This window comes from Xiphophorus hellerii, chromosome 13, assembly GCF_003331165.1.
Source record: "Xiphophorus hellerii strain 12219 chromosome 13, Xiphophorus_hellerii-4.1, whole genome shotgun sequence".
Lineage (NCBI taxonomy): Eukaryota > Metazoa > Chordata > Actinopteri > Cyprinodontiformes > Poeciliidae > Xiphophorus > Xiphophorus hellerii.
The window spans coordinates 3,100,052-3,125,556 of record NC_045684.1 but is presented as its reverse complement, the minus strand read 5'-3'; the positions used below and the strand labels follow the sequence as shown (position 1 = coordinate 3,125,556).

General features: G+C 35.9%; 3 protein-coding genes across 5 annotated transcripts in view; all 3 read right to left on the bottom strand.

Annotated features, from left to right (window-relative positions):
• Nucleotides 1–446: 446 nt before the first annotated feature.
• On the bottom strand, nt 447–18,336 carry LOC116730559 (H-2 class I histocompatibility antigen, Q9 alpha chain-like). 2 transcript variants are annotated; one of them, XM_032579890.1, is made up of 5 exons: nt 18,227–18,336; nt 3,131–3,265; nt 2,032–2,310; nt 1,424–1,723; nt 447–989 (listed from the first exon to the last, which is right to left on the bottom strand). In XM_032579890.1, exons 2-5 carry the CDS (start codon nt 3,246–3,248, stop codon nt 814–816), a joined length of 873 nt encoding a protein of 290 aa, XP_032435781.1. In that variant the 5' UTR covers nt 3,249–3,265; nt 18,227–18,336; the 3' UTR covers nt 447–813. The 2 variants fall into 2 exon arrangements, with proteins under 2 accessions (XP_032435781.1, XP_032435780.1); XM_032579889.1 differs by lacking the exon at nt 18,227–18,336 and adding an exon at nt 4,905–5,027 and having other exon boundaries at nt 3,131–3,391.
• LOC116730557 (H-2 class I histocompatibility antigen, Q9 alpha chain-like) lies at nt 7,028–19,468 on the bottom strand. Of its 2 annotated transcripts, none has more exons than XM_032579885.1 (8): nt 19,308–19,468; nt 18,091–18,351; nt 11,306–11,584; nt 10,738–11,044; nt 10,129–10,220; nt 8,648–8,665; nt 8,406–8,486; nt 7,028–7,580 (listed from the first exon to the last, which is right to left on the bottom strand). In XM_032579885.1, exons 1-7 carry the CDS (start codon nt 19,366–19,368, stop codon nt 8,434–8,436), a joined length of 1,071 nt encoding a protein of 356 aa, XP_032435776.1. In that variant the 5' UTR covers nt 19,369–19,468; the 3' UTR covers nt 7,028–7,580; nt 8,406–8,433. The 2 variants fall into 2 exon arrangements, with proteins under 2 accessions (XP_032435776.1, XP_032435775.1); XM_032579884.1 differs by having other exon boundaries at nt 10,129–10,227; nt 10,742–11,044.
• Nucleotides 19,469–21,926: 2,458 nt separating this feature from the next.
• LOC116730538 (uncharacterized) overlaps nt 21,927–25,505 on the bottom strand; it is a 76,057-nt gene continuing 72,478 nt past the window's right edge. The window contains exons 11-15 of the mRNA XM_032579853.1: nt 23,465–23,767; nt 23,135–23,236; nt 22,806–22,829; nt 22,623–22,674; nt 21,927–22,000 (exon numbers count right to left, since the gene is read on the bottom strand). Coding sequence (XP_032435744.1) covers nt 21,946–22,000; nt 22,623–22,674; nt 22,806–22,829; nt 23,135–23,236; nt 23,465–23,767 — 536 coding nt within the window. The 3' untranslated portion in view covers nt 21,927–21,945. The remainder of the gene's footprint in view (nt 22,001–22,622; nt 22,675–22,805; nt 22,830–23,134; nt 23,237–23,464; nt 23,768–25,505) is intronic.

Here is a 25,505-nt window from a genome sequence, read left to right as displayed (position 1 = left end):
TGAAACACACTGATTTGTTTGACACAATAAGGTCAAAAGAAATCAGCCAAGATATCAGGAAGAGAACTGTGGTTCTGGTTCTGATGCTGGAAAATGCATCATTAACCTGTTCAAACAATTATGCAAGTAAAGACATGGTGGGAATGTCCAACCATCATACCTCTGAGTAAGGAGATCAGTTCTGTGTCCCAGAGATCAACAACTGTAAATATCTGACATTTATTCTGTCTATCATTATTCTGGCATTCAGCAAATAGAAATAATTTTGGTAATTTGTAACTGACCTAAGCAGGAGAGGTTTGGTCTGATTTAACTTCTAACAGTGAGAATAAATGTGAATATGTTTTTAATTATGTGTATGAGACATAAGTTTGGTTTGGAAATTAAAATTCATGCTGATCCCCTGATATTTGTTCTTTCACAAAAACAAACTGAACTTTCTCTGCTCAAATGTTACATTTTATTTTGAAATGCATGTTTTCACCTTCCAGTTCAGTACAATTAATATCTCATCATAATTATCAATATTCTCTCTCTTTTTTTTTCACTATATCACAACAGTAAAAAATGATTGGGTTTATTCATTTTGAATCAAATTAAGCTGTCTTTGAGTCGAGGGTTTCTGGCATTTTTTGTTTGATAATTTATAGTTTTTATGGACTCCAGTCTAAAATTATATCACTTTTAGATCATAAAGTCTTGCTTGGTCTAAACCTCGGTGAAGTATAAGGATCTAAATCAAAGTTACACATGTACATGGCATTGACTCGTCTCTAAATCAGGTTTATATAAAACTTTAACATTTAATCAAGTCTAATTCTCACTGGGTAAAGAACAACAATCAAAACACAGGAAAGACAATATTCGTCTCTCACCTTTAATCTTCTTGTAAAGAATGAATCCAATAATGACAACGAGACCAAGGAAAACCATGGCAACAGCAACAAGGATGGTCATAGTGTTGTTATTTACTGTTGAGATGCTTTTCACTGTTGAGAAGAAAAACCAGGTCACATTTATGCAGAGTAAAAGTTTTGTTAATCCTTTTCATCCCATTTTGTCTAAACACCATAGCCAGGTTTTAGCTTTGTTCATCTTTTGCTTGTTCTGGTTTACTTTCAGTTAAAACAACTGTTAGATGTTAATTTGATAATAATGCACATACATTTTGCACATTTTGTAAAGATGTTAATAAAATTACTACAGTGAATGGTTACACACAGTCCAACTAAACCTAAAACCACAAAATTAATAACACAGAAAGTTTTTGTTAAAAACAGGTTTTGATTAACAATAAAAAGAAGTAGATTGTAATAGTGGAATATCACTAAAACTGAATATAAATCTAAAAACACAAGTAAAACAGACAGAACATTGTAATCAGTATATATTTGTCTTTACATAATTTATATAAACTACTCACATTCATTGTTCCTGATTCTTGTTTTCTCCAGTCTGATGACGTCTCTCTCGACTCCAGAAAGCAGAAACACACATTCGTACCTGGGCCAGTCTTCAGGTGGAACAGATGAAAGATAAATGTTGATACTCATCTGGAAGGTCCCATCATTGTTAGAGAGAATCTCTCCTTTCTCCACACCATCATGAATCTCCTCTCCATCTTTCCTCCAGAACATTTCTGCTCTGCTAGGATAGAAACCTGTAGCGAAGCAACTGACTGGAGAGGATGAAGATTTCTGGAGGAGAGAAACTGATGGACGTTCTGCAGAGTAAATAAAGCAAACATTTTTAAATCCTTTATAAATAAAAACATAATTTGTTTGTAACTAATTTATTTACACCAAATACATTTCAAAATACAGTGAAAGGTTGGTAAGTTGATTTCTGAACAAGGTTGTCCAATGTGGAAGGAAAATGATACAACAATGTAGAAAAACTTGTTGCAAAGTCCAATAACTGCTTGAAAAAGTTATTATCGAGGCATGTTCAAACAAAACAAAGTTCACACATAAATGTAGTAATGTATTTTAAATAGTTGTGTATTTTAAACTGCATAACATTTTGCAATACCTGTTCTCATCAGGGACTTTCTCCCACAGTTCACATATTTCTTCATCCACTCAGGACAATTCTCAGTGAAGTAGTTCTCCTCATTCTTTACAAAAGCTACATTACGATCCCATTTTTGTTTGGTGATGACAGCTTGTTGGGTTGGAGCGATCCAGGATTTTGTTTCCAGGCTCAGGGCAATGAAATCTTCTCCATCATAACCAAACTGATCATAACCTTTGACCTCTGCAGTCTCATCATCCCACTCACAGCCATACATGTGCTGAACAACGTGAACTCCTGAGACAAAGAGACAGACTGTCAGAAACATCAGTGACTTTACAACACGACCATTTGCTTCTAATAGAGAGTTCTAGTGAAATAAAACAGATCAAGCAACAAAAAACACTTTAAATTTAAACCATGAGTTTATATCTCCAGAACACTGACAGGTTTTTTAAGTGGGGTATGTTCCTTTATTTGTAATTAGGACAGCACTATATGTCACAAATATATTGTCTTTGCATTTTCAGTGAGCAATATTAATAATAATTTATTTGATAAGATTATCTTTCAAGTCGTTTTCTCTTATTTATATCCCCAGAACCAAACATGGAAAAGTATGGAGGAATTCTGGAGCACATTTTCAGTCTGAAAGCAGGATTTCATGTTTTTGGTTCTCAAAACTTTTAATACTTGTGCTTACATTTTCAGTTTGAAAGCAAAACTTCATGTCTTTCTCCTATAAACTTGTAATGCTTATACTCAAAAGTTCTGCTCTCTTCCAAATTCACTGAGCTTTTTCAAACCTTTCTCCTGTCACTCAAAACTTGTCTCTGCTTGAATCAAATCTCCGCTTGCAAACCTCTCTGCTTGCTGCTCACACTGGAAAAAAGAAGTACTGTTGCCTGGCAACCTCTAAGCCAATAGAATGAAAGTGTTGTACTGGGTGCGCTTGTTTCCTTTTAGTGCGTGTGCCTGTGTGGCTACTAACAATTGTAGCAACTTGTACCACCTGGCTATCTATCTGTCTGCCTGTCTATCTATCTATGAGATAGTGTGTATTTCTTCCCATTAGCAACAACAAAAACGATTAATAAATGGTGAAATCAGCACAAACCTCCAGTTTGGTTGAAGCGCTGCTTTAAGATTTCAATGTTGGCTTTGAAGATCTGCTGGTTACCCAGAAAGTTTCCAGTCTCTCTCTCCCAGTACTGCTGATCAGTGATCTCCCTCATCCAGTCCTGTTTGGGCTCTGCTCTCTTAATCACACTGTCATAATAAGCAATCTGAACATCATCAACCAACGCAACAACCACAAACTCTGGGAAGCCTGGGACTTGAGTGGACGCAGTGTAGAAATACTTCAGAGAGTGGGTCACTGAAAACAGAAAGAGAAAAATAATTAACTCCTATGTTATGTATGGGGAATTATTAGGTTATTGTCCCTGCTGGACAATCACAGCCCACTAAGCTCAGGACTAGAGATTCAGTTTCACTCTAGTTTTTTTTTTTTGGTGAAACTAAGCAATAACAATGTGAACTTTGTCAAAGAACTTGAAAAACAATAAAAATGTCCTTTAAACACAGAATGTTTATTTACTAGGTTTCTCAAGGGAGTTAATTATTTTTCTCACAATCTCTTTAACTGTTTTTAGTTCCTCTTCATCAGCAACAAATCCTGTGAATTTGGTAATATTTACTCTTTATTTGCCAAACTTACTTGGGGGGAACCTTATATTTTAGCCACTTGGAAAAATCCGTTCCCCCTCCATGACATTAGACCTTATTATTTTTTCATAGATTAAGACTTGTTGGTAAATTAATTTATTCCCATGTTATAGATGGGGAACAGATTTTTTCAGGCAGCTAAAATTTATGGTTCTCCCTCATAACTTTGGCAAATAATGAGCAAATGTTTTCAAACTTACAGGATTTATTGTTGATGATGAAAGGAATAAACACAGATAAAGACTTGTTGGTGAATTAATTTGTCCCTATTTTATGGAGGGGGAAGGGATTATTTCAGGCAACTGAAATTCTCAAAAATTGTTGTGTGACAGCATGTAGTATATTAGAAATTTCCTTAATCCTGTAATCTGTCATATTTTACATTAGAACAGGATTTACCAGAAGATCTACACTCTCATCTTTTCAGGAAGTCTTAATTTTTGTGCCCTGCTATCAGCAGTTTCCATCCTCTAATATCAGCAATGAAAATTATAAATACACACAATGTGCTGGAAAACTGTGTTTGGTGACTGACTTTTATTTGTCAGGCTTAAGTGACAAAAGTTGGAGAAAGACAGATTCTCTTTGCGTTTAAAATAATAACACAAAACAGCGTAAAAAGACCTCGTTTGTTTATTTATTTTACAATTTTTAAAGAACAGCTGCCGATTAAACTGAATGTTACAACCTTGACATGATTATCTGAGTTATTTTTACCGAGTAATCGATCAGAAACGATCAAATCCGTTTTTCTGGCTGCAATGCGCGCTGCCGCATGCAGCCAGCAGGGGGAACCGATTTTCACACAAGACCTCTTCAATTAAATATGGTTTTCACAAGGTACTTTAATGAAGGTTAGGGGAAATCTCAAAAAAATAAATAATAATAAATTTTAAAAATCACTCCCGTCCTAATAAAACACAGAGAAATTCCAGCGCACCAGCATGGGTTACCACAGAAACGCACCAGGACTAAAATAAAAAATAACAGAGAGACAAATAGTTATTTAAATCTTACATTTTTCACATCATGCTTAAGTGTTAAAGATCTGTTTGTCTTTGAGTGTTTGGTTAACCGGAAGTTAATCGGAACATTTTCTCTATACATTTATTACATTCACATAAAACAAGGAAAAAAATAACAAATATATTCTGCAAACCTACCAGCTGCAGTTGTGTGGATTCCCAGAATTAGCAAAAGGACAAAATTTGGCATTTTGTCCGTCAGGACATCAGCTGTCCTGCTTCGTTGATTCACACAGAAACAGTTGAAACGGCTGTAAACATGAATCTGAACCAATGGAAAAAAATATCCGAACGTCGACGTCACCTAAATCCTGGCGACATGAACCTGTCAGGTTGTCAAAATGAAACTAAAACCTGCTTCTTTTATCACGTCATTACCTAAAATGTTGTTTTGACTGATTTAATATCCGTGGATTTTATTACCATTTCTACCTTTCTGTTAGATTTTAGCTTTAGTTTCCTTGTAAACATTTTTGTTTTATCTGTTTAAGATTCTCTCATGTCAAGTCTTGGATTTGAGAAAACGGGAAAAGTCGCAGTCCGGTGTTACTGTCAGGTCGGGGTGTGGAGGGTGGCAGGAACCAGCGGAGGGATGAGGGAAGTGGACTAAAGTTAGATTTGATGGTCAACCTCTGAGTCCAAGAGAGCCGCGAACTGAAACACGTTCTGTCTGCGCGTCCACACAGAATATTTTTTAAATGGTTTATCAGTTATTTTATTCATCCGAGAACCTGGTCAGAAAGATATTTCACACTGCAGACATGCGCTTAATTTCCAGCCACGCTTTGCATCTAGCTGTGTTTTTATCAATCAATCAATCAAATTTTATTTGTATAGAACATTTCAGCAGCAAGACATTTTAAAGTGCTTTACATCATTACAAACACAGAAACACAAAGCAATATAGAATCAATCATTAAGTCAAGTTCCATCAATAAATTTGTAATTGATTACATTTCAAATACAATTCTAAACAGGTGGGTTTTTAGTCGAGATTTAAAAAAAGTCAGTGTTTCAGCTGTTTTACAGTTTTCTGGGAGTTTGTTCCAAATTATTTATGTAAATAAGAGCTGCTAAAAACCTTTGAGAAACATGTATTCTTGTCTATGATACCGTTTTTCCTGGAAAATAAATCCTCTATTTCTAAAAATCTTCACAGATTGGTCATTTTTGTTTAAATATTTTCATTAGCATTTAAAATATTTCTACACAAAGACTATCCCTCCCTAAGTGGACAAGTGTATTGTTATTGTTTACACAGGCCATCTGCACACGTGCTCTGGATGTATTGGCAAAATAACTTCTGGTCAGTGTTTTCTTTATAGGGTTTCAGCTTCGTTGCTTCAGAGCTGAATTGTTCATAGTGACACTATAGTGTCTCGACTGTCGAGTGGAAAAACATCTGCACCTCTGATAGAGCTTTACTGGAGGCCTACAAGTTACCAGAAGCCTTCAAGGACTCAGCATATGAACATGTGAAAAGTCCACACACGAAAGGTTTACTCTACCATGATGTGAATCCCAACAGAGCAGCCCTCCCCTCTGCTTACACACAAAACTCCACCAGACCAGCAGCAGCAGCCGCAATAAGGAAATAGTGGAACTGAACAGTTGCTGAATTTATCATGCAAACTGCTTCTCAGTCCAAGGCTCATAAAAATGGTTGTAAGTGGCATAATGAGAAGCACTGGCTTGAAGACATGATGAAGGCGGAGCGTCTGAAAGAGTGGGAGCTTCTTAAAGTGACAGAGGCCCAATTTCAAGACGTCAAATTGCGAAGTCAAATTTAATTTATATGATACATCATTTTTATAACAACTGGAGGTAACGTAGTTACTTAATTGTGCAATACAATGGTGCTTTATTCCTGAAAAAAAACATAATACCCACAACTAAAGTGAACAAAATATATACAGTAAAAAGTCCTCTGGTTGTGAACATTACTGTTTAAGAAAATCACAAAGGTATCTTTAGGTTTGGTTCACTGGGTTATAAATACAATTGATAAACAGTATTTGAAACTCTTGCCTCTGATGTACACACTGAAACTCAATTATGTTTAATAATATAAAAGACAAAGAAAAGTTAGGTTATGTGGAAGTTTATTTAAAAGCAAACCAAATTTACAAGGATACATTCCACACCAATTTACTAAACTCAACAAAAGAAATTAAACCCCAGATCAGATCTATAAAAATTGAAAAAATATTCCTTACTCAAAATTTTATTGTCTACATTAAATAGAAATGAATGAAAAAGCAGGTTTTTAAAGTTACTTTAATTAAAAGAAAAACAAAAACAGTCAAAATAAACAATAGAAACTTAGCTAAAAGTGGTGAAAGTAAAAAAATAAAATTTACCCAAAATATTTATGAGCATCAGGTGAATATTGCCACATCTAGAAATCAAATCTATATGTATAATCATCACTGTGATGCAAAACTTAACCTTGTTACTATATTACAGCTAGAAGTCTTAATGTACTGGTACAGAAAGGTTTTAACACACATAAACAAAATATACTATATTAAATTATCTGGCACAGAACCCAAATCTCCAGAGATAAAATGTTTGATTTTTGCAGATAAAAGCTTTAGTTATCAGTTACTGTGTTTGGATGAAAAGCTCAGCTTTATTCCTAAAAAAACAATATCAACATTTTTCCAGACCATAAAAATAATATGATAATCCCATTTGATTTAACAGCATTTGAACCAGTTAATGTACGGCTGTCCAACATGACAAGAAATACAATTTAACAATAATAGAGAAAGTGGTGCCATATCCTGGTCAGTGCAAATTTCATTGATGAACCTACAGAGACAAAAAGACAAAAGATTTAGTCAAAGAGAAAGCACTGAAATTTTACCTGTTTAATTAATCAAATTATATCCTTTGAAAAATTACACTACTCAATAGTTTGCTTTGGCAATAGAAATTACAAATCAATCCAATATTTTTTTTTAATATTGAATTATTCCATATTATCCATAAAAATGTTCTACCAATAACAACAAGAAGTGTCTTTGTGGTAACACTTTATTTGGTGAGATGTGCATAAGACTGACATAACACTGTAATAAACATGACGGAGTCTTTATGAATGTTTATGACTGAAGTGTCATTCAGTAATTAACAACACTGTTAATACAAAGATACATTAAAACTCCATTAAAATGGTCAACTTTGCATTAAAAATGTCATTATTTACTGAATGACACGTCATGACAACAACAATCCTAAACATTCATAAAGACTCCTTCATCTTCATAACAGGTGTTACGTCATGTTTATGACAGTGTCATGTCAGTCTTATGCACATCTCACCAAATTAAAGTGTTACCGTCTTTTTCATGTACGGTTTACAAAGTCAGAATGTCCAGTTAGTAACTAGAATAGCCGGTTTATATCAGTGATCTTTTCCAAAGAGTAAAACTGAATAACCATCTTCCAAAAGTAGTGATTTTAGAGAAGAGTTTATGAAATTATCACTTTTTAAAACATGTTGCATGATAATAAATATCCCATTTAAAACTATCAAACAAAATTTTTTTTTTTTTCAAACATGCCTCCAAATTTTACAGGTACCAAAACATTTTTACATACATGTTCTATATTTCATAAAATTCAGCAACTCACTAGCTTGTGTTGGTCTGTTTCTGCATTTTCATGCTTGTGGAAGAAACTGGGTTTCCTCTGGAATTAGAGCTTGTACCACAGCTGTAATGTCAAGAAATGTGTGAATAAATATTATTTTATAAATGATGTAAAAAAGTACAAAAACATCCTGAGGAAACCTCCAGCAATATAAAATAGATAAACTTATGGAAATTACAGAGCTAAAGATAAAAACAGATTAAATAGTGAGAGGCTTTACTTACGAGATGGTGGACGCTTGGCTGAAACAAATAGAAAAAAACCAACTTTAGATTTAGACAACAACCCAGTGAGCATTTTGGATGAACAAACCTCCAAATAATTCATATTTCTTCCAAACATAAGCTAGATTTTGTAAATATTTAGTTGAAATTTGATAATTTTTCAGATCCATAATTGGTTTTAGATGACATCATCAGATTTTATCACAATTAAAGACAAAAAAATCAACTCACTATTCCTCAGCTACACTGTAAAACATTTGAGCCACATGTAATTGTGTCAACTATCTTCTACTCTTTAAATCATATAAATCTTGTGAGTTTGAGATCGAACCTAAATGTGTGAATTTGTGAAAGATAAACTTAAAGTAGCAAGTTGTGTCAACTTTTTATTAATTTTGTCATACCTTCAAAAGTTGAATAAACTGGATTTTTATGTTAGCACTTAAAAAATTGAAAGAAAAAGACAGGAGTGGGAAATATTTCCCAGGTTGCTTGCAGCATGTTTTTGTATCCTGTGTGGCACCATGAGTGAGATGTAAGTTTACCGACTGTTGTGTGTTATTAGGACAAATGTTCATTTTAACACAATTCTCAGTTTCCAAAGCTTAAATGTTTTTGATCAGAAATCTAAACTACTAAACTGTATAATAATAAGTAGTTATTTTAGCCTGACAATGTGAGTGAAAATAATAGAAAAATTTACGTTCCTTCAACTAGGTGAGGGAAGTTTTTTCTTGCATATTGTAAAATAGTTACTTGGTTTAAATTCTGTATTAAGTTAAAACTCACAATTCAAGATTAATGTGTTATCAGAACAGGAGACAACTTGTCTCTTGTTGTTAAATCAACTTCATGAACTTTAATTTTTGAGTTAAACCCAAAACAGTTTTTTTTTGTCTTTAATTGCATTTTCAAGGCAGTAGGTGGACTTTCATTTTCATTTTCAAGTTAAACCACCTTCAAATGTTTTACAGTGTACTGTCTCTTACCAGTAATACCAAAAAATATAATTAATTGGACTAGTACCCAATTAGCTCAGCAGATTTAGCGGCTCTGATTTTATTGTTGTGTGTGAATTGAGGATATATTTTTATAATTGGAAATAATCTGTTTTATGAAGGAAATTAATTAATTAATCTTATTTTGATATGAGATACTGTTTCAATTAACAACCAAATCAAGAAATAGACAGAATGCATTCTGTCATTATTTTTATTAGATAGAGGAAGAAAATGACCAATTGTGACTCTTGTTAATAAAGAGTCATGATTAGTGAGAAAATCTAAATCTAAATTTAGATTACTCATAGGCTAGAAAGTCTTGCTTGGTTTAAACCTCGGCCAACTACATGGGTCTAAATCATGGCATGTCATCATATTAGCATGTCAGTGTCTCAAGTTGATGCATAGCTTTAATGTTTAAGCAGGTCTGTTTCTCACTTGGTAAAGCTCAACAATCAAAATACAAAAAAAAGAACTCACCGTTCCTCTTCTTGTAAATAATGAATCCAATCACAGCAATGAGACCAAGAACAGCCACAGCAGCAACAACAGGGATGATCAAAATGGTGTTACTTGGTGCTGAGAAAACAAAACAGGTCACAATCATGTATAGTTATGTTTCTCCATGTCTTTTATTCCAGTTAATAAAAACACCATGACCAGGTTTTTGTTTTGTTCATCTTTTGTTTGTCCTGGTTTCTGGACTTCAATGTGTTTCCCTTTAGTAACTATAATTGTAAAGTGTCATTTCATTAATAATTTATAGTAATTTTCAAATGTCATAAAGTTGTTATGAAATTTAATGTGACCTAAAACCAGAATATTAACTAACTAGAAAGGTTTAATTTAATTTGATATTGTTTAATAATACAAAGATGCATAAACAACTGGAGAATATTGCATTAGTAGGAAATTACTTGTTTTACATTTATCCTATGATACATTTATATAGAAAAATCCTAAGAAAAAAAACCTGCTTCTGATTCTACGACCTAAAACTGAAAGTAAATCTAAAAACACAAACAAGGAACATGTAATTTTGTAATTAGCAAGTATCTATAAATAAAATGTGACATTTTACATAATTACTTACATTCATTGGTCAAGATTCTTGTTTTCTCCAGTCTAATGGTCATGTCTTCATTGACCCCAGAGAGCTGAAACACACATTCATACTTGGTCCGGTCTTCAGTCGGGACAGATGACAGATCGATGTTAACGCTCATCTGGAAGGTCCCATCATTGTTGGGCTTGATCTCTCCTTTTTCCACACCATCATGAATCTCCTCTCCATCTTTCCTCCAGAACATTTCAGCTCTGTTGGGGTAGAAACCTGTAGCGTGGCAACTGACTGGAGAGGATGACGCCTTCTGGAGAAAGTTAACTGACGGACGATCTAGAGAAAGAGAAATATTATCAAATATAATCTGTTAATAATGACTCATGTTTAATGAAAAGTATATTTCTTGAAATATGTCAAGCTGAAGAAAACCCTCAGAATATAGTCCTACAGACAATATGTTGTGAATAAATTGGTGTATATATATATATATGTGTGTGTGTGTGTGTGAGGGTTGTACAATTTCTGTTGGGTTATAAAACTAGGTTTTTAAATGATCAGATCGTACAACAAAAAAGTCGGGACATGTAACCACACCTGTTCTCATCAGAGAGCTTCTCCCATAGTTGACATATTTCTTCAACCACTCAGGACAAATCTGGTTGAGGTAGTTCTTTCTGATCTCCAGTTCAGCTTTGTTATTGTTCCATTTGTTTTTAGAGAACTCAGCCTGTTGTTTTGCAGCAATCCATGTGTTTGTCTTTGTGTCCCATGATACAAAATCTTCCCCATCGTAGCCATACTGTCGATAGCCAGTAACCTGTTGAGTCTCATCATCCCAGTCACAGCCGTACATGTACTGGAAAATGTGAACACCTGAAAGACAGAGAAATTCAGAAATAATAATTAAAATTTTACATTTTACTCTTTTAACAGGTGATCTCATTTCTACAAAGCAACAATCACAGAAATACTGCAGACATTTCAGAGAAAAGCAGAAACTGCTGAGAAAAAATGTTTATGATTAGTATATAGTTATTTAGGTTGAGGACTTTTGAACATATAAAAACCATCATTTATTTTGCTTTAAATGCAGACAGCAAGTTTATGTGCATGAAGAAATTTTTTTATGTGAAACTTTACAGACCACTGTGAGGTTTTTGTTTAAGTCTAATTAGTGAAGAAACCCAGAACACAAACTGGGAACAAACATTCCAGTAACTCAATCTGGGCCGACTGCTGTGTGGAGAGGAGAACCAGCTGGTCCAGTTCCTCTCCCAGTCTGGATTAGGGTGAGTCCAGCAGCAGAACTTCAGTCTGTGGACTGAGGAGAACCTGAGAGGAACCAGAACATCTACTGGAGGAACCACAGAGGCTGACAGGATAGAACCATAGGATAGATCTGATCGGTTCTGGTTCTGTTTGGACCCAGATGTTCCTTCCTCAGGGTTTCTTTCTTGTTTCTACTCATATTGCTGTGGATGAAGACGCTGCGACGCCTTCAGCAAAAACTACCTCAGATTTTTTATTCACTAAATATTTAAACAATCCAAAACAAACTAAAACTGAAAAAACTTGGAAGATTTTTACTGTTTTCTGTTTTCATCAGTTTAAATTAAATGAAAGAAGAATCAAATTTTCTCTGAAGTTTCTCTGCTTTTTCGTCTTTATTTTATTTTTATTTTTCAAACAGCTGATTTGTTCTGTTCTGGTCGGATCCACATCTCCTTTCTCAGGTTCCTTCTCTGTTTCTCATTCATGTCTCTGTATGGAGACTCAGCAAAGTTTTCAGAAAAAAATAACATGATTTAAAAACAAAAACATTTTTAAAAGATTTCAGTGTCTAAATGCTGAGAACATTGTTAGTGTTTCCTGTTTTTTATCACAGTTAAAACTGAAGGAAACTTCAAACCTTCTCAGATTTTCTCTGCTGCACATCATCAAACTACAGAATCAGATTCTGAATATTTATTATTTCATGTTAGAGTGAAACGATTTGTTGTCCTAGAACTAAAATATATAGAAGAAAATAGACTTGATACATTCTTTTATATCAAGACTGTATTTTCTTGTAGGGCTTTTGTAAATGAATATTTTAGTAATCGAGTAATCTATCAATTATTATTACCAGTAATCAGAAAAAAAACGATAAAATAAAACATTGGTAAATCTAACATAACAGCAGTTTTACTACCAGATATCAACATCAGTCCAATTTTTCACATCTGGGCTTCCCTAACAATAACTTTTCTGTAGTTTAGAAAATTAACTCGTAACAATAAATGCTCACTTTCTAAGTTAACCTGAAGAAAAGTTATACAAGAATCTGAAATTATATTCAATTCAATAATAAAGGCTCAGAAATACACTTATAGAAAATGTCAATACTTCAGCTTTTTGTTTATACACTGCCTGGCCAAAAAAAAAGTCGCCACCAAAAAATGGTCACACTCTCTAATATTTTGTTGGACCGCCTTTAGCTTTGATTACAGCCTGCATTCGCTGTGGCATTGTTTCAATAAGCTTCTGCAGTGTCACAAGATTTATTTCCATCCAGTGTTGCATTAATCTTTCACCAAGATCTTGTATTGATGATGGGAGAGTCTGACCACTGCGCAAAGCCTTCTCCAGCACATCCCAAAGATTCTCAATGGGGTTAAGGTCTGGACTCTGTGGTGGCCAATCCATGTGTGAAAAAGATGTCTCATGCTCCCTGAACCACTCTTTCACAATGTGAGCCCCATGAATCCTGGCATTGTCATCTTGGAATATGCCCGTTCCATTTGGGAAGACAAAATCCATTGATGGAATAACCTGGTCATTCAGTATATTCAGGTAGTCAGCTGACCTCATTCTTTGGGCACACAATGTTGCTGAACCTAGACCTGACCAACTGCAGCAACCCCAGATCATAGCACTGCCCCCACAGGCTTGTACAGTAGGCACTAGGCATGATGGGTGCATCACTTCACCTGCCTCTCTTCTTACCCTGATGCGCCCATCACTCTGGAACAGGGTAAATCTGGACTCATCAGACCACATGACCCTCTTCCATTCCTCCAGAGTCCAATCTTTATGCTCCCTAGCAAACTGAAGCCTTTTTTCCTGGTTAGCCTTACTGATTAGAGGTTTTCTTACAGCTACACAGCTGTTCAATCCCAACCCCTTGAGTTCCCTTCACATTGTGCGTGTGGAAATGCTTTTGCATTCACAATTAAACATACTCCTGAGTTCTGCTGTTGTTTTTCTTTGATTTGATTTGACCAAACGTTTAAGTAATCGCCGATCACGATCATTCAGGATTTTTTTCCGACCACATTTCTTCCTGGAAGACGATGGTTCCCCACCATCCTTCCAGTTTTTAATGATGCGTTGGACAGTTCTTAACCCAATTCTAGTAGTTTCTGCAAACTCCTTAGATGTTTTCTCTGCTTGATGCATGCCAATGATTTGACCCTTCTTAAACAGACTAACGTCTTTTCCACGACCACAGGATGTGTCTTTTGCCAGGGTTGTTTAAGAAATGAGGAGTTACTCATTGCATCAGCTGGGGTTAAATAACTTGTTGCCAGCTGAAAGATAATCGCCTATGCAGCACTTATCCAATAGGAGGCTTGTACCTATTTGCTTAGTTAAATCCAGGTGGTGACTTTCTTTTTGGCCAGGCAGTGTATATTCATCTTCAGTCAGTTTAATAGATGAACTCTCACTTTGCCCAGACATTTATAGATTTGTGTTCATGTTAGCGACGGGATTTGACTCCTTCGTTCGTCACACAGATACATCTACGTGGCGCCACGATGAGCTCCGCCTCACATTTGTTGAGACCAGGATGATAAATTTTCTGGTTCATCCGTAAAGCTACACTTACGTTAATTAACTAATGTGCAGCCGCCTGCCGTGTTCAGTCTATCTGCTCACCTGTATAAAAACACCTGCAGCGCTCTGAACCGCCACCAGGCAGCAGCTCCAGGAGGAGAAAAGCTGCCGTACTTCAGGCATCGCGCCAGTTATTTTAAGGATGCTTATTGGTCCCCCGAAAAAGACAAAGACCCAGACATGATCATCTATCAATAAAATCCTCCCAGGCCAAACTTGAAAACTGGACGTTATGCTGCTAACACTTAGCTTTCGTCAACAACTTAGGCAGAAATGAGAGCGCTGCACAGCGCAAGTAACGACCCGGCAGGAACACGGTGCGCTAAATAATAAAATATAACTTAACGAAGCTTCGAGGCAGTTTACACCACGGATCTTGAAGACCTGCTCCATCCAGCTGGCCCCTGTACTGGCACACATGTACAACCTGAGCTTGAGGCTGGAGAGAGTCCCGCTGCGGTGGAAGACATCACATGTGGTTCCTGTTCCCAAGAAGCCAAGGCCAGCTGACCCAGAGGACTACAGACCAGTTGCTCTCACATCTCATGTGATGAAGGTCATGGAGAGACTGGTCCTGGCCCAGCTGAGGCCTCGGGTGAGGACGTTTCTAGACCCCCTGCAATTTGCCTACCAGCCCCACTTAGGAGTTGACGATGCCGTCATCTTCCTGCTGTAACGAGCACTTTCGCACCTGGATGGTGCAGGAGACACTGTGAGAATCACATTCTTTGATTTCTCCAGTGCTTTCAACACCATCCAGCCTCTGCTGCTGGGTGAGAAGCTGCGGAGGATGGGTGTCAACGACTCAGTGATCTCCTGGGTGACTGACTACTTGACAGGAAGGCCACAGTTTGTCCATCTGGGCAGTGTCCTGTCTGATGTGGTGGTCAGTGACGTAGGAGCTCCACAGGGAACTGTGCTTTCTCCATTTCTTTTCACCCTGTACACCACTGATTTCCAGTACAACTCTGAGTCATGTCACCTACAGAAGTTTTCTGATGACTCAGCGGTTGTCGGGTGTATAGGGGATGGAGAGGAGGGGGAGTACAGGACACTGGTGGAATCAATGGAAATCAAATTTATTAACCAATGGAGGCCTGGATTTAGAGCCACACACAAAATTAAAGTGAAATAACACTACACGCTGATACAACTTTAATGTAATGTCCTTAAAACAAGTCAAAATGAGGCTCAGTATTGTGTGTGGCCTCCACGTGCCTGTATGACCTCCCTACAACGCCTGGGCATGCTCCTGGTCTCCTGAGGGATCTCCTCCCAGACCTGGACTAAAGCATCCGCCAACTCCTGGACAGTCTGTGGTGCAACGTGACGTTGGTGGATGGAGCGAGACATGATGTCCCAGATGTGCTCAATCGGATTCAGGTCTGGGGAACGGGCTGGCCAGTCCATAGCTTCAATGCCTTCATCTTGCAGGAACTGCTGACACACTCCAGCCACATGAGGTCTAGCATTGTCCTGCATTAGGAGGAACCCAGGGCCAACCGCACCAGCATATGGTCTCACAAGGGGTCTGAGGATCTCATCTCGGTACCTAATGGCAGTCAGGCTACCTCTGGTGAGCACATGGAGGGCTGTGCGGCCCTCCAAAGAAATGCCACCCCACACCATTACTGACCCACTGCCAAACCGGTCATGCTGAAGGATGTTGCAGGCAGCAGACCGCTCTCCACGGCGTCTCCAGACTCTGTCACGTCTGTCACATGTGCTCAGTGTGAACCTGCTTTCATCTGTGAAGAGCACAAGGCGCCAGTGGCGAATTTGCCAATCCTGGTGTTCTCTGGCAAATGCCAAGCGTCCTGCACGGTGTTGGGCTGTGAGCACAACCCCCATCTGTGGACGTCGGGCCCTCATACCATCCTCATGGAGTCGGTTTCTAACCGTTTGTGCAGACACATGCACATTTGTGGCCTGCTGGAGGTCATTTTGCAGGGCTCTGGCAGTGCTCCTCCTGTTCCTTCTTGCACAAAGGTGGAGGTAGCGGTCCTGCTGCTGGGTTGTTGCCCTCCTACGGCCTCCTCCACGTCTCCTGGTGTACTGGCCTGTCTCCTGGTAGCGCCTCCAGCCTCTGGACACTACGCTGACAGACACAGCAAACCTTCTTGCCACAGCTCGCATTGATGTGCCATCCTGGATGAGCTGCACTACCTGAGCCACTTGTGTGGGTTGTGGAGTCCGTCTCATGCTACCACGAGTGTGAAAGCACCACCAACATTCAAAACTGACCAGAACGTAAGCCAGACAGCATAGGTACTGAGAAGTGGTCTGTGGTCCCAACTGCAGAACCACTCCTTTATTGAGTGTGTCTTGCTAATTGCCAATAATTTCCACCTGTTGTCTATTCCATTTGCACAACAGCAGGTGAAATTGTCAATCAGTGTTGCTTCCTAAGTGGACAGTTTTATTTCACAGAAGTTTGATTTACTTGGAGTTATATTGTGTTGTTTAAGTGTTCCCTTTATTTTTTTGAGCAGTGTATATTTACATATACATACTGTTTCTGCATTTTTTGAATCTTTGCAAGGACTGCGCTAAGCTGCTTTTTATATTGACAGCATGTTATATTTTATTTTTATTTTTTATCTTGTCTACAATTGCAACTCAGTGGTGGTTGTTGTGTGTCTTGTCTCTATGCTGCTGTAACTGTGAAATAATTTTTCTGCTGGGATGAATAAAGTAATTCTATTCTAAAGTTTCTTCGAGGAATTTTAATAATCGAGCTACTCGAATCACTAGAGGAATCGTTTCAGCCCTATTTTCTAGTTACTTCCTTTATGTATAAAACTCATGAAGTTGTTTTGACCATAAACATTTTAATAATTTAGGAAAAAAAGGCTCAACAACTTTTCCAGAGAAAGAGGGAGAATTTAAACTGGGTTCAGGTTCTTAGAAATATTTTACAAATGACTTTAAATAACTTCCCAGACATTTTGTCTGAAAATGTTTCATCATGCAGCGTAACCAGCTTCCCTCAGCATTGGGGCAAAAGCCCCCAGTATCCATCAATCCTGGAATCGCCCCTGATAAAAGAGCCGGTTTAGTTTTTCAGGGTTTTGCACTATTTTAAACCTGGTTAACACAGAAGAACTTTATCCACAGTAAATACAATTAAACAGCTTTGGAGAAAATATAGAACATAATGTTGAGAATATTGGCAGCAACTTTTCAATACCAATAACTTCTGTAACAATGATATTAACTATTGTTGTTGTTTTAAACTTTTTCAGTTTGGATCTTCTAAATAATTTATTGTACTTTTTTTGTTAATTAATGTAAGTTAATATCTTGGTAAAATGACATAAGTGATTATATTAGTTAGCAAAAGAAATAAATGTTACATCAATCAAAGTTAATTTAATTTTAATTCATATCATCAAAAAGTCTCTACAGATCAGTTTGTGTGTGGGTTCCTCCTAATGCAGGACAATGCTACTTCCCATAAGCAACAACAAAAATTATCAATAAACGGTGAAATCAACACAAACCTCCAGTTTGGTTGAAGCGCTTCTTTACAGTTTCAATGTTGGCTTTGAAGCTCTCCTGGGAAACCACAGCATTTTGAGTGTTCCTCTCCCAGTACTGTGGATCTGCTGCATCATTCACCCAGTCCTGTTTTGGTACCATTTTCTGTGTGTTGCTGTCATAGTAATCTATCTGAACATCATCAACCAACCCAACAACCACAAACTCTGGGAAGTTTGGGACTTGAGAGGATCCAGTGTAGAAATACTTCATAGAGTGGGTCACTGAAAAAAGACAATGTGATTTAAGAATTTACAAATCAACAAAAATAATTAAACATTTTCTACAAGTTAAACAAATCAAACAGCAACTTTATCAATTATAATAATGACATTCAATTTAAACATTAAAATGATTCAAAAAGTTTTTTATTACTTTGATGATTTTTAGGCTGTATTTACTAAACACTAAACATTTTATTGGTCATATATTTATTACATTCAGTTTTATATAATAAAACTATTTCTTTTCTATTTTAAACAGGTAGCTTTGCTTTGCGTTTATTTATTATAATTATAGATTTACATAAATGATGAAAAGATACTTAATTTAGGATATATCAATATGTTGCATATAAATGTGACACGAAATTGTTCTACTGTTTAATTATAGTTTGAATTTTAAAAACATATAAATTTTTTCCCGGTTTCTTTCATTATTATTTTTGAAGCTGTTGTTTCATCCAATATTTATAGAAATTAACGTCACATTCAACTTGGATTTTATTAAATATGTTTTATGGTGAAAAGTGAGCTGATGTTGAAACAGAAAGAAAACATTTGTCACTGTTGACATTAATAAGCAAATAAATAAAAATTGTCCAACATCGCAGGTGTTGCAATGTTCCTAAATTAAACAAAAATAATGTACCTGTGATCAAATCTCATATTTCTATGGACCAGTGTTTTATGGTTTTTGCTCCACGTTAACATATTTCCGACTTTCCTGCATCATTTTGCAAAAAATGTTCGGTTTACTAAATAGTGACGTAAAGAGAAAACAAATTCAACTTGTTTTACTCTTTTTTCCAGATCAACTGCCTAAATGTTAAATGTGTGTTTGGGACATTTTTTTAAGCTTAGCTAATTGTTTGGTTATTAAGCTACACATTAAACCAGAAGTTTACTAGATTTGTAAATTATCACATATATAATAATTTATAAATATTCTTCTAACTTACCAGCTTCAGTGCTGTAGATTCCCAGGAGAAGCAAAAACACAAAACCGAGCATTTTGTCCATCGCACTGCGGTCCAGCTCCTCTGTTCACATTTACAGACTGAACTTCCGTAAATGCATCTAGGATCTAAAAGGGGCGTCAACATGAATCTGAACCAATGAAAAATTTTACTTCCTGTCAACGTCACCTAAATCCAGGTTAAATGTCCCTGTTGGGGTTGTGATCGAAAATGAAACTATTTCTGGTTTTATATCAGGTGATGACGTCAGACACTGACGCGTTTTGATGGTTTTCAGAACCATAGAGATTTTCAGTCTCTCCTGATATTTGAGGATTTTACTGACATTTATTTCTAACATTGATAGGACCCTCAGTTGTATTTTAGTCTCAATTTCCTGGTAAAACAAGAAAGAATGAATTTCTAGTTTTATTTGTCGAATTAGAATAATCTAATTATTATACGTCTTGCTTTAATATTTGGCCCTATTAAATACTGAATGACTATCACTGTCATATCGCTGCTTAATCGCGTTCATTTCTGAGCACAGTGAGTTTCTGTGGTGAAGTGCGCCCTCTAGTGGTTTGAGCTTCACACAGGGAGATTCTTCTAACAATGTTCTAAGTTTTTTTTTCTTCATTGTTAGAGACGCTAATCTTCAATTTGTAAACCTAAGCAGTTCTCTCATCTACCCTGGAGGAAACCTAAATATACTTCATCACTGTCCTGACCAGGTTGTGCTCCTGCATCATTTAGATACTTTTCATTTCTTAACAGTTTTTATATCTTTATATGTGTTTACAAGATGCATTTACATGCCCATGGAGAAACAGAAAAGACATTTAACGATATTTATAAGACAGAGATGTAAACATGACCTGGGAGATAATTTATTTAAGGATTCCTTATTTAAGGAATCTGGTCTAATAATAGAACCATTGGGTCACTTTTTTATAGCATTATTTTTAAAATGTAACATATTTAGTAGAAGCAAACTCTATGTCAAAACACCTATAAATGCCATCAAATAAACATCAGAGTCAAAATAATAAAATAGTTGTTACAGGACTGATCTATGAATTAGTAGATCACCTGATTCTGTCTCTTTTATTTCCAGTAAAATCAGAAAGATTAATGTCCTCACTGTGGCCATTTTGACTACATTTGGAATAACAGACTGTGATTTGCTTCCTTCTCCCTTAAAGGAACTTTGACAAAATGAGGAAGAAGGACAGATATGAAGTTCCTGATGTAGAAAAATTACAATAAGGTCATACCTGCTAGTTGTATTGCTATAAGTTTATTCTAAGTTCCTGAATATTCCCATCAAGTTAAACTATTTTGGTTACATGTACAAGGTTGGACGTTGTTTTCCCCATCTGCATGGGAACCAGCCTGTTTCCCATGCTTTGGATCCCTTATCCCTTAAAACTCATGTGTGTCTCTGCCTGGCAGAGCTTTTCATCCAGACCTGCTTCATTACTGATTGTCTCTGTATTGTGCACAATATATGAATAAACCTGACTGAGTGATTTCACCTGAGCAGTGCTTGGAAATAGTTTTTTCCACGACAGTTCCTTAAATTGGTCATCAGTATATTAAAGTTGGTTTAAAACTATCCACACAAAAATGAAAATGAAACGTCCCATTTACTCAGGGCGTCATCTGGAAGTACAGTCATATTAAGTACATTTAAATATGTTGAAGAATGTTTTTCAGATTAAAAGTATATTTTTTAAAATAAGCAGGTATGCATACTTTTCATTTAGCCCACGTTTCTGTTTCATTAGTCAATTGTAATATTTTAATCTTAAATGTGGTGTTTTCATGAGTTTAAGCTAAAAATGATCTTCCTCCCTTAAATCAACATGATAAATGGAGCCCAAGGCACCAAACACTAACAGTTTATCGGTTCAAACACGTCAGATCAGAATCTAAACCAGCATTTACTCCTACTGGACGAACACATAGAGATAGTCGCTTGCGTAAACTTCAGTCTGCTGGTTTGTTTAGTTTCACAGACTGGGATCATGTTTGTGAGCGGTTTGTTTCCAGCTTTACCTAAATATGACGATCAATCAAAGGATCTGAGCCTTAATATTCAGATTCTTTGATAAAACTCTATTTCTCTGCCTGCATCAGCATCTTTAGCTATTTGGCATCTCTTTTCCATTCAGGCCTTTATTGATGCTTAACAACTATTACAGCTAAACATCCTGATTAATTAACATGGTTAAACATCCATCATAGGAGACAAAACAGCAAATATTTTCTGCATTCAAATGCACTAAAACATCAGTTAAATCTGGTGTTTTTATTAGTGGTCACACTGATTTTCATAATGATCTATACCCATCTTTTCCAAAGACTGCTAAAATACAAAAGAGGTAAGAAAAAAAATGTGACAAAAATATAACTACTGGACCTCAGCATTAGTTGTTGACATGATAAATGTATCTGTGCAAGAATTAAAGTCATGCCAGATTTTGTTACTAATATTAATGTTTGAATAAACAGAAGAAAAACTCAAATAAAACATAAAAATAGAACTACTTCAAAAGTGGTGATCAGATGTTTTTAAAAAGTTCACATTTCAAAATGTTCTTGTCAAAAATCTATGAATCCCAGTTAAGTAAAATCCTCAAGATGACATTTCAAACTGATGCCGATCCAGATCTCTGTGCCTTAATGACAACCTGAAAAAATTAAGAAATAAACAATCAGAGTGACAAAGTAATGTTAGAAATGATCTCATTGTTATAGCACTTTCCAAATAATTAAAACATTTAAGTATCTTATCAGTCATTCAAATGTTTTCAAATATTACTCTTTTGATCACAAATATTTTGTCATGAAGTGGGAGGTTGATAGTGAGGAGAGAAGCGGTAGGGCCAGATTGAAGTGAAAAAAATTATGATTTAATGATGAAAAGCACAAAATACAAGGAGCAATCAAGGGAACACAGGTGGGATTAAATGCACAAGGGGTAATCAGGGAACATGAGACACAGCTGGGAGCAATCAGGGGGTAGACGACACAGAGACTCAACTGAACACAGAAACCTAAATTAATACACAGAAAAACCAAAACCTTACATATTTAGTTTCATTTGCCAGTTATATTAATATAAGTGCATTTCTGCAGTATTTCACAAAATTCACTATCTAGTAATTTCTCAGAATCTGAGAGTAATCACTTGGGAATCATTGCTTACATTGATGCATCCAAAACATTATCTTCTTTTTTTTACCTAAAAAACATGCAGTTCTTCCATATTCAGTTTGAAAGTGATTTTGTTTTATATATGAAATTACTCACTTCATTTCATTTTTGGAAAGCATTTCTTCCTGAGCCTCACAAAGTTCCACAGCTGGAAGTCAAACAAACTGTTAGGAAGTTTCTGTTTTATAATGAATGTTGCAACAAAAACCTGCTGAAAAAACTTCTTATCAAAAACAGAAACTATTTAGCAAATAAGTATTTTATACATGTTTTACTCACCATTTATCATACGCCTGTCTTTACCTGAAAAACGATACACAATTTGAGCTGTTATATTAAAAAACTGTATATAAAGTTTTCAGGTTTTACTTTTATTATGTAAAATTATGCATTTTTATTTACATTTAGGTAGCGCCACCTTCCAAAAATAAAAGTCCAAGTCTTTTTTTTTTTCCCCCAAAAAATCACTTTTGGATAATAATAACTTGAGCCAATTATTTTAGGAAGGTGACGTTATTATTAATAAAAGATTATTTAAGTTTGGCTTTTTTTTTATCAACTCATCTCAAAATCTAAAATAACCAAAACAAAATTTGCTGATTTCTCACCGTTATTCTTTCTCAACGTGTAAACGTATCCAGACAGAGCCAAAGTTGCAAGACATAGAATTACAACTACGGTCAAAGAAATGATGAGCATATATGAATAGCCTGTGGATTAAAAAATAAAAATATGCACGTTAATCCCCCATGTGCTAAAATCAACATTTACAATGAGTAAGATTGTTTATAGTCTATTTATGTTGCTTTGCTGTTATTTATACTATTACTGTACGTAGCTGCATACTTCTATACTCGTGTAAAAATACAAAAATAGCAACACCTCTAATCTACAGTTTATTTCCCAAAATTATCCTTCACTTCTCATTTTATTCTCACCATAGTTGCTCCGTATTTGTGTTTTCTCCAGTTGGATAACAAGGTCATCTTTGAGACCAAAGAGCTGAAACACACATTTATGTTTTGTCCAGTCCTCAGTTGGAACAGATGACAGGTCAATGTAAATACTCATCTGGAAGGTCCCATCATTGTTTGGAAGAATCTCCTGTTTATCTGCACCATCATGAATCTCCTCTCCATCTTTCCGCCAGAACATTTCAGCTCTGCTGGGATAGAAACCTGTAGCGTGGCAACAGACTGGAGAGGATGGAGACTTCTGGAGGAAAGACACTGAGGGAACATCTGTGGAGAAAAATAGAAACAGTCCAATCACTCAAACACCTATTTTAAATAGCACAGTTAATGCTATTCCTGTTTTTACAAAAATCAAAAACAAGAAACTTGGAGGAGAGTATATACACATAAACCAACAACAACAAACAGTCAAACTTGATGAAAAAGGAAGTCCTCATAATCCTGGACTTGAAAACTTATTTTCTAATTTCTAGAATTTAGAGCTGAAACGCTTGAAAACACAGGTAAAGACCAGACACAATCTTATGTATAGAGAATGGACCAAAAACAAATTTAAATTGTGACATGTATAAGCATGCTATAAAAAAATGTAGTAAAAACAACTATAAAATCAATTTTAAAATGTGCAGAAAACTGTTGTTCTACCTGTTCTCACCAGAGAGTTCTTCCCATACTCCAAATATTTTTTCAGCCAATCAGGACAGGTTTGGGTGATGTAGTTCTTTGTTTCTGCCAACTTCATTTTGTCATTGTCCCATTTGTTTTTGGTGATTGAAGCCTGATATACTGGAGCAGACCATCTCTCTGTTTTCAGGTCTAATGCGATGAAGTCCTCTCCATCATAACCAAAGTTTTCCCAACCTTCAACTTCTTCATATTCATCATTAAACTCACAGCCGTACATATTCTGGAAGATGTGAACACCTGAGAAACAGAAACCACAGTAAAAACTTTAGTGACTGTGTGAATGTAGCTTCATAAGAGAAAGAGCAGAGGGACAGAGTTTGTTTCTCTCATAAGTTTAAAAGTTATATTTACAGCAAACTTTACAGAAATGAAAATGAAAACATCTAAATTATAAAACATCTTGTAAACAAATGTACGTTATGCATTTTCTTTGAGTGCCTTTTCTTATGTTTAACAAGAGAATGCCAATAATTAAAACACATTTTAAGTTTTAGTATAAATAACCATGGTATGTTGCAGTCTAGGGGTTTTAATCTCCTTCTTGATGAAATAAAGCTACTGAAACCTTGTGAGACATGAAGCCTGACAGCATAACAGCAGTGAAATATCCTGACAAACCTTCAGTTTGGTTGAATCGTTTCTTTGCAACTTCAATGCTGTTTATGAAGGACATTTGGGTTCCATATAACCCCCGAGTTTGAAAGTCCCAGTACTGTGGATCATCCTCTGTGACTCTCTTCATCCAGTCCTGTTTGGGTTTTGCTTTCCTGATGTTGCTGTCATAGTACATGACCTCGTTTCCATCAACCAGACCAACAGCCACAAACTCTGGAAAGTTTTTGATTCCTGATGACGCAGTGTAAATATACTGCAGAGGATGATGCACTGGAAAATAACATAATATTGTGATTTCTGATTTCAGAATTTGCACATTAATTTCAGAATTGACATAAATAATCAATTATATTATTACATATTTAGGAATGTATTTATCTAAAGATTTTTCATATTATATCAACTACAGTCCTGTTTTTAAAGAAGCATACTGGAACCTTCTTCCTCTTGACTTTGGCAACAAAATACAGACAATCAAAGTGAAAATCATTTAACATTTTCTTGCATTTCCCCTACCCATTACTGATGAGTATTTTAACTAATGGAAAATACATATTAAAAGATTCATATGGCTCAACAGGCATGTGCAGAGAGGGGGGGGGGACGAAGGGGGCTTGAGCCCCTGCCCCTTTTATCCTTGATGCCCCTAGTGCCCTTTTTGAGTTTTTTTTTAATTAAAAAATTTTTAATCTGTATTTTCAGA